General features: G+C 34.1%; 1 protein-coding gene across 2 annotated transcripts in view; it reads left to right on the top strand.

Annotated features, from left to right (window-relative positions):
- The window catches only part of SNTG1 (syntrophin gamma 1), a 939,244-nt gene that overhangs the window by 608,177 nt on the left and 316,552 nt on the right, over positions 1-14,515 (top strand). For both annotated transcript variants that reach the window (XM_044245618.1, XM_044245617.1), the window contains exon 5: positions 10,355-10,411. In XM_044245618.1, coding sequence (XP_044101553.1) covers positions 10,355-10,411 — 57 coding nt within the window. The remainder of the gene's footprint in view (positions 1-10,354; positions 10,412-14,515) is intronic.

The following is a 14,515-nucleotide window of genomic DNA, read 5'->3' as shown; positions in this document are numbered from 1 at the left end:
TAAAATCTCAGTGTCTGAAATGGGGCTGCTAACATAGGCAATGTGAAGTAGTCAAACCTGAACTTCACGTGGCACAAAAACTCAAGAATTTAAAGCCTAAGAGTCCAATGAAGTCCTGGGTTCAGGAAGGGCTCAAGATAGAAACTGAATTTCTGTGTAAAGTTTTAAAGAACTGGATTGCCTTTCTTAGGTCACAAATCCTCGTTCCCCAGTCTGTCCCTAACAGTAAGCAAAGATGAAATTTGCTTTTAGAGGGTGAACCAGAGGCTCAGGGAATATGGCTGTAGTGGGGCATTTCACTGAAAATTTAGGAGGCAGAAACAGTGAGATGAAATACCCCAGTGACCCTCTTGTACGTCATTCCCTCCCCAGAATATAACAGGGAGCGAGGTTAGTCATTGGCTAGTTTGAATAATTGCAGCAAGCTTGAGGCATAGGCAGTTCTTAGCTCTTAGGTTCTTAGTTGTCTAGTGCCAAGTCATGAGTGATTAGGGCAGATGGGTAGTGACCCTGAGAGTGAGAGCCCAGTCAGGGAGGTGGTTGGGTGTGGACTTAGTTTGCTATTCCAGAGGCGAACTGTCCTGCTTCAAGCCAGGGCCTCAAACTGGGCCAAAACTAGCATTGAAACAAACAAACAAACAAACCCCAAAACAATGTCACAGGGTATTGTTTCTTCTAGATCCTCTCAACAAAACGAACAAGTAGATTATGTGTGTGTATGTGCCTGTGTGTGTAAACCAACCTAAAACAAGGATCTCAGGAAAAGCAAAAGTCAAGATTAATAATATTACTGTAATTTCCCTCTAAATTAGGATGATGACAAAGGCAACTATCACAACCATTATTTAATGGTGTTATAAAATTAAAAGCTAATTCCACTAAGATATGAAATACCACAGAAATATAATCATTATTAATATCAATATTTATAAATGTATAAATCCCTTTTTGAAAACTGGACTATTAAAAACATAAAATAAACAGTGGTTATGTACATTTTCAAAATTATTTTCATATTATGATTCAAACATATTCTAGGACAAATAACTTGCTCAAATGTTCTTTTAATATCTGCCTAGAGGTTTTATGGGTATGGCATATTCAAACACAACTTATTAGGTGATTAAAAGTGAGTGAATCTTTGGTCCACATGACCTTTTAGATATATATGTGTCTGAAACAATTAGAAATCACAGAGTACATTATTCAGTTAGGGAAACAATAGATTAAACAAAAGAAATAGCATGCTTAATACAGGACTTCTCAGAGCTGTCATAATCTTAATAAGTGTTAGAAGAAAGGAGACAGAATGGATCAGGGGACAACCACATGGGTGGTTGCTCACAGTGCCTGGATTTCAATTCAAAAGATTCACCACTGACTGAACTTGGCCACAGTAATTGACATCACTTTACCCCTTGAATCCATTATAGATGCTCATTTGTCAGAACAAAACTATAAAGATAAGATTTCAGTTTCGTAGGTGGGGGAGAATATGAAAGTGGAAAGGTCTATTCCGTTCTCTGCAATGGTACCTTTAAAAATAAACAGGAAATATTTAAATTTCAAACAACTCCCATGTCTAACTATTAATTCAGGAAGGACTCACTACAAATTACATTTGCCAACAGGCTTTGGGATGCCATCATTGAAAATAGTTTTTAAAAAGAATGAAACACTTGGGCGCCTGGGTGGCTCAGTGGGTTAAAGCCTCTGCCTTCAGCTCAGGTCATGATCCCAGGGTCCTGGGATGGAGCCCCACACTGGGCTCTCTGCTCAGCAGGGAGCCTGCTTCCCTCTCTCTCTCTCTCTCTCTCTCTCTCTCTGCCTGCCTCTCTGCCTACTTGTGATCTCTGTCAAGTAAATAAATAAAATCTTAAAAAAAAAAAGAAAGAAACACTTAGAATTAAATTTGCAAATGTACAAAATATATATTCTGAAAACGAAAAACAACAACAACAACAGCAACAAAAAAACACTGAAAGATATTAAAGAAGATCTAAATACATGGAAAGGCATTCTTTTTTCATGAGCTCCAAAATGTAATGATATGTTAAAATACTAGTAATCTCCACATGATGTACAGATCAAACTCTATTAAAATCCAAGCTTATTTCTTTGCAAGAATAGACAAACTAATGCTAAGATTCATATAAAAATGAAAGGGACTTAGAATAGCCAAAACAATTTTGTAAAAGAAAAATTTGAGGCACTCACACTTCCAGATTTAAAAAAAAAACTTAGCAGTTTTAGAGAAGTGGTAATTTGGACAGTGTGAGATATGTCCACATATGGCATATGGATAGTGATACAGTCATTGAAATAGAATTCAGAGTTCAGAAATAAACCTTCATATTTACAATCAATTAATTTTCAGGGGTGACAAGACCAATGGGGAAAAATTATCTCTTCAGCCAATGGTGTCAGATTAACTGGATATCCACATGCAAAATAGTGAATTTGGAAACTTACACCATTACAAAAATTAACTCAAAATGGATCAAAAATCTAAATATAAAAGCTAAAAATATGAAACTCTTAGGAGACAACATAGGTATAAAATATTGTGACACATTCAAAGGGTTCAAGGGGACATTTCTCCCAAGAAGGTATATAAATAACCAATAAGCAAATGAAGAGATGCTCAACCTTGTTAGCCATAAAGGAAATATATATCAGAGCCACATGAAATACTTTATAGCCACTGGGATGGTTATAATAATAAAGATAGAGAAGGGCAAGTGTTAGTGAAGATGTGGAGAAGTTGGAATTCTCAGACACTACTGGTGAGAATTGTAAAATGGTATAGCTTCAATGGAAAACATTCTAACTGTTCCCAATTTCACTCTTTAGCAAAGGGTCAAAGGAATAAAGCACATAGGGACATACAAAATTTGCACACAAAAGTTTATAGCAGCATTATTTATAATAACCAAATAGTGTAAACAACTTAAATGTCTATCAGTGGAGGAATGGATAAATAAAATGTGGCATATCCATGTGATGGAATGTCATTAATTTAAATTAATATTTAATTAATAAAAAATTAAATATTGATACTAAAAAATTAAATATTGATACATGCTACAACATAGATGAACTTTGAAAATATCATGGTTAGAAGCCAACAAGAAGGACTGTATGCTGTGTGATACCATTTATGTGAAATGTCCATAATAGGCAAATCTATAGAGATAGAAAGTGGATTAGTAGATCTACTAATTAGTTAGATTAATTAGTAGATATTTAGATAATTAGTAGATCCCTAAGGCTAGGATGAGCTTTAAGGATTGAAGGATATGGGGTTACATTTTGAAAAATGCCAATATTTTAAAATTGATTATGGTGATGAATGCATAACTGTGAATATACTAAAATTCATTAAATTGTACACTTTAAATAGTTGGCTTTATGGTATATGAATTGTATTCCTGTAAAACTATTTTTAAAAGGATGAAAGATAACCTATATATATTCCTATATCTTTAAATATTTCTGTGTGTAACCATCTGTATCCACATTACACTTGCATGAGTTCATACTGCTATCTTTAACTGTCTTCCATTACACAATGGACTGTTTTAGCCTTTTTCCCTTGCTGTAAATTCCCCCTCCAAGAGTAAGAAACTGGTTGTTCCCATCTACTATCAACTTACTTATTTAATTCATATATATATATATATATATATATATATATATATATAATCAGAATTATTAACCATACCTTCATGTGGAAGGGCTTTCTCAAGCAGAATAACCAGAATACAATACTATGTGCAGTCCCTTTTGTCTTTAGCCTTTAGCTAAATGAACTGATTCCGTTCATTTCCAAAGTTACCTAGTTCAGCACATTTACTGGTATTCCTTTCAAGGAGATAGTAACAGACATTTTAAATGCAATGAGATTGTTTTGTTACAGCTGCATTCCCTCTCTGGATCCTCTAACTTCTTAAATGACTCTTCTAGATGAATCTCTATTAAGGTGCATTCTTTGTTCTCTAAAGTTTAATGTGCTTTCACTAAAGCCTAACATCATGTACTCATTATTGTAATATCAAAAATAATAGTTTCATTACCCTGTAAATCTCCTGTGCTTCATTTATTCAGCCCTTCCTCCCTCTCCCTGAATTCCTGGCAACCACTGATCATTTCATTGTCTCTATAGTTTTGTCTTTTCAGAATGTCTTATAAATGGAATCAGAATATGTATCCTTTTAAGACTGGCTTCTTTTACCTAGTGGTATACATTTGCGGTTTCTCCATGTCTTTTTGAAGCTAGACAGTTATTTCTTTCTACTAGTGAATAAATATGTTCTTGTATAGATGTACCACACACAGTTTTGTTTGTTTCTTTATCCATCCTATGGATAAAGTGCATCTTGGTCACTTCCAGTTTTTGCCAATTATGAATAAAGCTGTTACAAATATTTTTATGCAGACTTTTTTAGGTAAACACAAATGTTAAAATTAGTTGAATAAATATGTAGGAGTGCAGTTCCTATGTAATCTTTTCAGACTTCTTTGAACTCTATGAGAAACTACCAAACTCTCTTGAATTCTGACCTGCAAGGAGGGTGAATTCTTATGATGATATATTCCACTTGATAGAGTCAATGTTTTAGATTTTAGTCATCCTAGTAGATGTGTAATGTTACTTCATTATTTTAATCTGCAATTCCTTAATAACAAATGATGTTGAGCATCTTTTCATATGCTTACTTGCCATCTGTATATTCTTTGATGAGGTGCTAGCTCAAATATTTTGGCAACATTTTAATTGGATTGTTTGTTTTCTTGCTAAGTGTTAAGAGTTCTTCATATATTTTGGAAACAAGTCCTTTACCAGAATGCATTATGCAAATATTTTCTTTACATCTGTGACTTTTCATTCTCTTAAGCATATCTTTTACAAAGTAGATGTTTTTAATTTTAAAATATTTTAACATCAATTTCTTTTTATGGATCATGCTTTTGATATTGTATTGAAAAGCGCATTGTTAAACCCAGAGTCAGAGATTTTCTCCTGTTTTCTTTTAGAAGTTTTATAATAATAGTGTTTATGTTTAGATCTGTGATCCATTTTGTGTTAATTTTTATGAAAGGAATGGCATCAATGTCTAGATTGCTCCCTTCCTTCCTTCCTTCCCTTCTTTCTTTCTCCTTCCTTCCTTCCTCCCTCTTTCTTCTTTCCTTTTTTTTGTTTTTCGTTTTGGTTTTTTGGTTTTTCTTTTTGCCATTGAATTGCCTTTGTTTCTTTGTCAAAGATCAATTAACTGCATCTGCATGTTTGCTTTTGCTTTGTTTTGTTTTGTTTGGGGGCATTCTGTTCTATTCCAATAATCTATGTGTTTAGTCTTCAAAAATTTCATGCTGTCTTAATTACTGTAGCTTTTAGTAAGTCCTGAATCAGGCATCCTGAGTCCTCCAACTTTTTCTTCTACTTCAGTATTGTGGTGGCTATTATGGGTCTTCTGGCTTCCCATGTTAACCTTAGAAACAGTATATTAATATTCATAAATAGCTTGCAGAGATTTTGGGATTGGGATGGCATTGATTTTGTAGATCTAGTTGGGAAGAGTTGAATCCTAGAAATACTGAGTCTTCTAGTGCATGAATATAAAATATCTCTGTTTTAATCATCTTTGATTTCTTTCTCCAGAGTTTTGTAGTTTTCCATATATAAGTTCTCACTTATTTTGTTAGATTTATACCAAGTATTTCCTTTTTTGTGAGCTATTATAAATGATATTGTGATTTTCATCTCAAATTTTAATTTCTCATGGGTAATATATAGGAAAGCAATTGATTTTTGTATATTTTTGTCTCCTGTGACCTTGAACAATTATTTATTATTTCTATGAGGATTTTATTGATTCTTTGGGATTTTCCAGATAGACAATGACTTTTACTTCAGATTATTGCCTCATTGCACTAGTTGAGACTCCAAGCACAATGTAAGAGGAGTGATGAGACAAATGATCCTTGCCTTTTTCTTGATTTTAGAGGGAAAACATTCAGTTTCTCACAATTCCTTCTCTTTTTATTACAATGTACCCTGATTTTCCAGTTTCTTTTTTTTCTCTCATCCCAATTCTCCATCCCATCCAGTCCTGTTGTTATAGTGGAATCAGAGATACCTTCATTTAAATCATGATTTGGATCTTGTCAAATTAATATAACTCTTTTGTATTTAGTTTTCTCATTCTAAATTAGAAAAATATTGTCTATCCTAAGTGTTGTTAGGATGATTACTTAGGAAAATACTTGCAAAAAGCTTTTGGTTTTTCACTTAATGCACGAAAACTTAACTTTGATATAGGCCCTATGCTAAATTCTTGGAATTCAACTGTGAACAAGCCTCAGCTCTCAGAAAAAATAGCTGACAAAAAAAAATCAAGGTCACAATGTATTTTAATAATTATATGTGCTGTGAAACCCGTCAGTTCACATATTTTATTTTCAGTACCTAGAAGCTGCCATTTTTATTATTATTCTTTTTTCAACTTTTTATACTCTTCTTGAACCATCAAAAGAACTAATGACATTCCCTCTTTTCTTGTATATCTTCTTTATTCCCACCCCACATAATCAGTACAAACAATTCTCCTTTTGATAATCTCTCTCGCTTCTGCACTGTTCTCATGGCTTCCTTCTCTTTTCAACTACATATCTCAAATCTTTCTATACTTGGGATACACCATAACAATACTTTGTGTTTGGTATCATGTATATTTTGGTTATAGTTCCCGTATAGTTCATACAGCATACATGGAGTATTCAAATATAATAATCCAGAGGGCCGTGGTGACAATAATTTGATTTTTACATAAAACGAATGTAGCATTTAAAACAAGTTTTTTTTCATAACATTTATGCTGATTAGTTAGGTATACAGCCCATCTTTTTTTTTTTTATTTAAAGATTGTATTTATTTATTTGACACAGAGAGACAGAGTGAGAGAGCACAAACAGGGAGAGCAGCGGAGGGAGAGGGAGAAGCGGGCTCTCCACTGAGCAGGGAGCCTGACCTGAGGCTCTCTATTCCAGGACCCTGGGATCATGACCTGAGCCAAAGGCAGACACTTAGGCAACTGAATCACCCAGGTGCTCCTACAGCACCTCTTTATAAGTCCATCCTTTACATTTTACAAGGAGAAGGAAGATTAAAGAGAGGCTTTTTGTATATGTAAGTGTTTGGGGATGCTTGTCTTGATTTTGTGTTTTAAAGAATAAAATAACCAATAATGCATTAGTTTCCTGAATGATAGGGCTTTGTTACTTAGGCAATGTCTTTATGACACCCCAGATGTAACTACAACTTCAGATCAGCTTTCAGATAGATATTCTCTGATTTATGAGGTGAGCAGCTGAAACAATTCATTACATTGCATTAAAAAAATATTTTGGTGGGGACAGTAGGGAAGAACCAAATGTGAAGAGGTGGAAAGGGGATAGAGGGTATAGCTAACACAAACATAGAGACTGTGGGAAGAATGTCGGGAAGGTGCCACACTGGTAACAGTTGTTTTGCCATTCTATACTTCCCACTACCTGCAGTGATAAATTTAATATTTTGGCTTAAAACACGAATTTGTCTTGCTTGTTTCTCCTTACTTTCTTAAAAAATAAGCTAATGAAGCAATAGCATATAAAGGTGTTGGCTGGGATTTGCATATATGTGCATGTGCCCATGTGTTTAAAATACATTAAAATAATTGCTGTCTCTGAGATTTTCAGCTGTTATTGCTGACTCTCTAGTCTCCAAACTCCTTTCTGCATCAGCAATTTTGTATTTGATTTGGAACATGTTCTAAATATTCTCCACCAAAGACTGCAAGGCAGTCTTGTAGAGAAGGAGTAAACACGTTGCAAAGACCTTTGATCACCCTGGCATGCTTGTTGTCCCTTCAAAGAAAAACAGTGTTTCAGTATACATTTGGCTGTTTAATAGAGTTTACTTATCAAGTTGTCCTTGTGACTAATGACTTCTGTGCAAGATGTTGTAGGAAATTTAAGTGAAGTGATTTACTAATACATTTTCTTTGACAGATTGACTTATTTACTTTGAGAAAATAAAGATGAATCTTTAAGGAGTCAAGAATTTGTTCCTTATAGACATGGAATTAAGAAAATAACTACTATCTAAGAAGCTGTTTATTTTGATAGGCAGTTTTGTGAAAGCAGTTTGCTTATCCGTTTTAAAAGAGTAAAGATAACCATTTACTTGGCTTATCCTTGAGCTGAGACTTCCAGTATTTGAGTTACTCTGTGATGTAACTATTGGAATACAAAGTGGATAAATATTAATCAGATATTTAAGTGATACTAATAAGAATATCTGTCTAGAATAACAGATTGTGTGTATTTGTGTGTGTGTGTGTGTGTGTGAGAGAGAGAGAGAGAGAGAATATTATATAAATTTCTACTCTATCCTGGGGTCCTTCACTATTACTACTCCTCAAAACAAAGCTGTTACTGTCTTATTTATCACCATTTTACAGATTAGGAAAAAGAGATTCATAGGGATTAAGTAATTTTCCGAACATACTAAGTTGTGGATACTTGAGTCATTGATAGATTCTTTGATTTCAATTCCATTATTTTCAATTTATAGCTTTAATCAATCCTTTAGTGAGAAATAAACAATGATTACTTAATTTAACAGGTTCCTCTTACCTTGTCTAACAAAAGGACATTTCCAATAAATATGTAATATATTTTAAATTAGATTTTCTGTGTGTATAATGCATGTGTCCACTTTCCTTTTTGCTTTTGTACATGAAGTTATGCTTATATACATAGATATCACAATATAAGTTCTAAAGTACTGTTTCTTCCCATATCTGTGATCCCCAAAATGGGGAGTGATAAAATATTTGGCTTACAAATAAAAAAGTAGAGTTTATGGTATTATTGAACATGAATAATGTGTTTTATATTTCATGTTTCTTTTCATACATTGTAATACATCTATGAACTTACTTTGTGTAAGTAATTTTAATGTTGACTTGAAAACATAGTTAGAGGACAGGTTTTAAGAGTGAAATCTATAGTTTTAAAATAGGTCAAATTACTTAGGACATGACAGAAAATTGAGATAACTGTTATTCATTTGTACTAATAGTTCTTTTTCTTATGCACCAATCTCCAACCATAAATGTTTATTTTTTAATTCAAAATAAATGACACTTATTATACCTCAATTTCTGGTATAGTGGCCTTGTTCTTTAAACATTTTTTTGCTTTTATTTATGAAATTTAAAAACATGGCTAAATGAAAATATCTTGTAACTGCCAACATGATGAGGTTTTATACTATACTACCTTAAAGTATTTAGGAAGAACCATCAGAAGCACACATTTTCCAGATTTTCTCTTTGTTCTTTTTAAATAATATAAACTGCTCCACATAGCCCCTCTAAAACCAGGGAGTAAAGGAAAGAATCAGTAAGAAAGAGATCATAGCAAACAAGCTGGGCATTTGTAGGGAGAAACATCTATCCTAAGTACAGCAGGAGAAAGGGGAGGAAGTCTTAAAGTGTTATGGATAGGGGGAGGTTCAAAACATAAGAAAGTTATAAGTAAGTTGAGAAGGTAATAAATAAAAGCTTCAACACACTTCCAGAATATGCATGATGTAGAAATGATGGCCCTAAAACAGAGTAATACTGATTTTTTTTAAAATTAAAGGATTTGTTCAAATGTAGATTTTTGTGATTTTTGTTTTAAACACTAGTGATTGAATTATCTTTACCATTGTTGAAGGAAAAAGATAATTGATTTTGAAAATTGATAATTCCCTTGTCATTATTAGGTATAAAATCCATTCTTTTCCAAATAAACAATCATTATGAACCTGGTTTATCCACAGTTTCAGTCCTAGACACACACATGGATCATTTATGTGTTGGGACATAGCAGCGTCCAGCTCAGCTCTCAGATTTCCACAGCAAGATGATTTGGTCCTGAAGGAAATAAGACCTTGGTTGACAAAGATAATATTTACCATTGACACAGAGTTATTTTTTTGTAACCCAAACTTGTCATTTCTTAGACAACAAGAATACATAGTGTGAAAATGAGAAAATGAGAAGATAAAAGTTAAAATTCCAAAATATGTCCGGAGAATCATTGAAAGGAAGTTTAATAACCATATAGTCCCTTTTATCTAGACAAATACATTAACCTTTGATTAAAAATTACAAAATGATCCATTTGTTGCAAAAATTAAAGCCTGTTTGGTGTCACAAAATGTTTCTTTTTTAAAGGAACAAAAACAGAATTGAGAGGAGGAAAATGGTGTGTAAGTCTATTATTGTGAAATTCTAACCTCTTTTAAAATCCTGTCTTTCAGGAAAGAACGGTGACCATTAGAAGACAAACTGTAGGAGGATTTGGATTAAGCATAAAGGTATCCTGTCTTTTCAGTCTATCCTCAAAGGCCATGCTGTAAAGCCTGCATTTTTGTGTATTTTGATTTTTTTGCTGATTAATAATTAGATAAGAATGGCTATAGCAAATTGTTTAATATTTGGAATGAGATGTAAAATAGGTAGGTTCTCACAAAACCTTGGGCAACTTTTGATTAAGAAATTCTCTTAGAAAAAGTATTTGGGAATTTTACCCGATATGAACATGGGTCATTCCCTTTCTCTGGTGTCATTTAACATGTCAGATATTGTGTTATAATATGCATGTCTTCCTCTAACCAGCTAGAATAGGCACGACTGCCCTTTCAGTGAATGGAACAAGAACAAGTTTTAAACTAATAATACATAGTTAAGACTTAGTTGGATTTTATTCATCTTTTTCTTTGGTTAGTTTTCCTCTTTTAAAGAATTTTCATATCACAATGCCAAGTATACAGGATAGACAGAATTTTAGCATCTCATTTATTTTAAAAATGACCATACCTGTTCACTTACATTTATTATTAAACTCTAAAGGCCTCTTTTCCTCCTGTGTATGGTTGACTACTAAAGATGTACCATATCTGCAATTTGTCATCACTGAAACAAAACAGAAAACTTGAAAGGGTGAGAAATTACATAAATATTATAAAAGTTAACTCCATGTCTTTAAAGCCCCTTTAGAAATCTACGTCTCTGCATAGATAAATGAAACCTAACTTTATCTTGACCGTTGGGTTAGGTATTTTGCCTATGTAGGGTGACTATCATACATCTCAGGTATATATTTCAAGAAATTTTAACACAGCTCAGTTTATATATGCTTGGAAAGTGGAACTCTAAATTTGGTGGTTATCAGTTCTAGTTGACATTATGGAAATGACTTAGAAAAATGTACCTGTGTGGAATAGCATTGTGTTGTCAGGTGATAAGAATATCACTACATAAAGTGTTAGTTTTGGAATATTTATTTAACTTTCCTTTATCTATCATCAACTGAAACGAGGAAGGTTTGCAGACCAAGTTAATAGGATATGGAAATTATTTTTGTTTTTGCTGTGATATTTATTGGGATTGCTTGAAGGATTTAAAGTTGCCACTAGAGACAGTAAAAAGTCCATGAAAGAGGAAAAAAATGCTAAGTGTGATTAAATCCAATCGTGAGAGTTGGTTTCATTTGAGATAAACATTTTCGCCTAGTAGGCCTGACTCACTCTTTCTTTCTTCTTTTCTTTCTTTTATTTATTTATTTGAGAGAGAGATAGAGAGAGTGTGTGTGTGTGTGTGTGTGTGTGTGTGTTTGCTTGAGCAAGGGAGGGGGCACAGGAGAAACAGACTAGGGGAGTGCAATATGAGACTTGATCTACTACCATCAGGAGATGGTGACATGAGCCAAAACCAAGAGTTTAACACTTAACCAAATAAGCTATGCAGCCACTCCAACTCTGTTTCTGATGGTGGAGCTACATTAGTTTTGTGTAGGCTGGAAATGTTCTTTTCTATTTATTTTTTTTCTGTTTCCATTTATAATTTAAAGCCAATAATACAATGTAATTTATTTTTACTAAAATGGCACAGTTTTAACCTAGGCAGTTTTTAAAACATCAGGAATTTCGCCAAATGAATTATATCCATTTAACATTTTTGTTATTCCAGTCCAACTGAAACTCCTACACCTAACTAAATAATTTTTTAAATCAAATGTGTATAGTTTGCGTTCATAATATTGACCACAAAAGCAGTATTTTACTTTATTTTCATTTTTAAAAATTTTTATTTATTTATTTGACAGACAGAGATCACAAACAGACAGAGGCAGGCAGAGAGAGAGAGAGGGGAAGCAGGCTCCCTGCTGAGCAGACAGCCTGATGCGGGCTTGATCCAAGGACCCTGAGATCATGACCTGAGCCAAAGGCAGAGGCCTTAACCCACTGAGCCACCCAGGTGCCCCAAAAGCAGTATTTTAATTGTGATTTGTGCCATATGTTAGGAATTCTAACAAAAAAGGCAATTCGTTTACACACTAAAATTCGTTTACACAATTCTTATGACACACTAACCATAGATACTAAAATTAATATTTTCATTTAGAATATTACACAGTCATTCTGAAAAGATTTTTTTTTTGGGGGGTTTTGCAATTTGCTTTTCTTAATACTTACCTCTGACACTTGCTTTTTTATTTTTAAACTATCTTTCAGGGCATCTGGGTGGCTCAGTCAGTTAAGTGCCTGCCTTTGGCTCAGGTCATGATCCCAGTACCCTGCTCAGTGGAGAATCTGCTTCTCCTTCCCCCTGCTCTTGTGCTCTTGCTTGTTCACTCTTGTTCATTCTCTCTCTCTCTCCCTCCCTCTCAAATAAAATCTTAAAATAATAAGCTATCTTTCATTCTGTTAATGTATGTGCATATATATATATATACATATATATATTTCATGTTATATATATATATATATACTATATATGCAGAACGAACATTTAAGAAATCATTTTAGCTTAAATGCAGAAATAATATTTTAATATTCACCATTTATTTTCTTTTTTTTTTCTTTAACACCTTTATTTTTAGGATAAACACTAGATTTTTTTTAATTTTTAATTTTTTATAAACATATATTTTTATTTTTATCCGCAGGGGTAAAGGTCTGTGAATTGCCAGGTTTACACACTTCACAGCACTCACCAAAGCACACACCCTCCCCAGTGTCCATAAACCACACCCTTCTCCCAACCCTCCTCCCCTCAGCAACCCACAGTTTCTTTTGTGAAAGTAAGAGTCACTTATGGTTTGTCTCCCTCCCAATCCCATCTTGTTTCATTTATTCTTCTCCTACCCACTTAAGCCCCCATGTTGCATCACCACTTCCTCATATCAGGGAGATCATATGATAGTTGTCTTTCTCCGCTTGACTTATTTCACTAAGCATGATACGCTCTAGTTCCATCCATGTTGTCGCAAATGGCAAGATTTCGTTTCTTTTGATGGTTGCACAGTATTCCATTGTGTATATATACCACATCTTCTTGATCCATTCATCTGTTGATGACATCTAGATTCTTTCCATAGTTTGGCTATTGTGGACATTGCTGCTATAAACATTCGGGTGCACGTGCCCCTTCGGATCACTACATTTGTATCTTTAGGGTAAATACCCAGTAGTGCAATTGCTGGGTCATAGGGCAGTTCTATTTTCAACATTTTGAGGAATCTCCATGCTGTTTTCCAGAGTGGTTGCACCAGCTTGCATTCCCACCAACAGTGTAGGAGGGTTCCCCTTTCTCCACATCCTCGCCAGCATCTGCCATTTCCTGACTTGTTAATTTTAGCCATTCTGACTGGTGTGAGGTGATATCTCATTGTGGTTTTGATTTGTATTTCCCTGATGCCGAGTGATATGGAGCACTTTTTCATGTGTCTGTTGGCCATCTGGATGTCTTCTTTGCAGAAAGGTCTGTTCATGTCCTCTGCCCATTTCTTGATTGGATTATTTGTTCTTTGGGTGTTGAGTTTGCTAAGCTCTTTATAGATTTTGGACACTAGCCCTTTATCTGATATGTCATTTGCAAATATCTTCTCCCATTCTGTTAGTTGTCTTTTGGTTTTGTTTACTGTTTCCTTTGCTGTGCAAAAGCTTTTGATCTTGATAAAATCCCAATAGTTCAATTTTGCCCTTGTTTCCCTTGCCTCTGGCGATGTTCCTAGGAAGATGTTGCTGTAGATGAGGTCGAAAAGGTTGCTGCCTGTGTTCTCCTCAAGGATTTTGATGGATTCCTTTCTCACATTGAGGTCCTTCATCCATTTTGAGTCTATTTTTGTGTGTGGTGTAAGGAAATGGTCCAATTTCATTTTTCTGCACGTGGCTGTCCAATTTTCCCAGCACCATTTATTGAAGAGGCTGTCTTTTTTCCATTGGACATTCTTTCCTGCTTTGTCGAAGATTAGTTGACCATAGAGTTGAGGGTCTATTTCTGGGCTCTCTATTCTGTTCCATTGATCTATGTGTCTATTTTTGTGCCAGTACCATGCTGTCTTGATGATGACAGCTTTGTAATAGAGCCTGAAGTCCGGAATTGTGATGCCACCAACTTTGGCTTTCTTTTTCAAT

The sequence above is a fragment of the Neovison vison genome, chromosome 4 (assembly GCF_020171115.1).
Source record: "Neovison vison isolate M4711 chromosome 4, ASM_NN_V1, whole genome shotgun sequence".
Taxonomy (NCBI): Eukaryota; Metazoa; Chordata; class Mammalia; order Carnivora; family Mustelidae; genus Neogale; species Neogale vison.
This window is presented reverse-complemented; position numbering and strand designations above follow the sequence as displayed.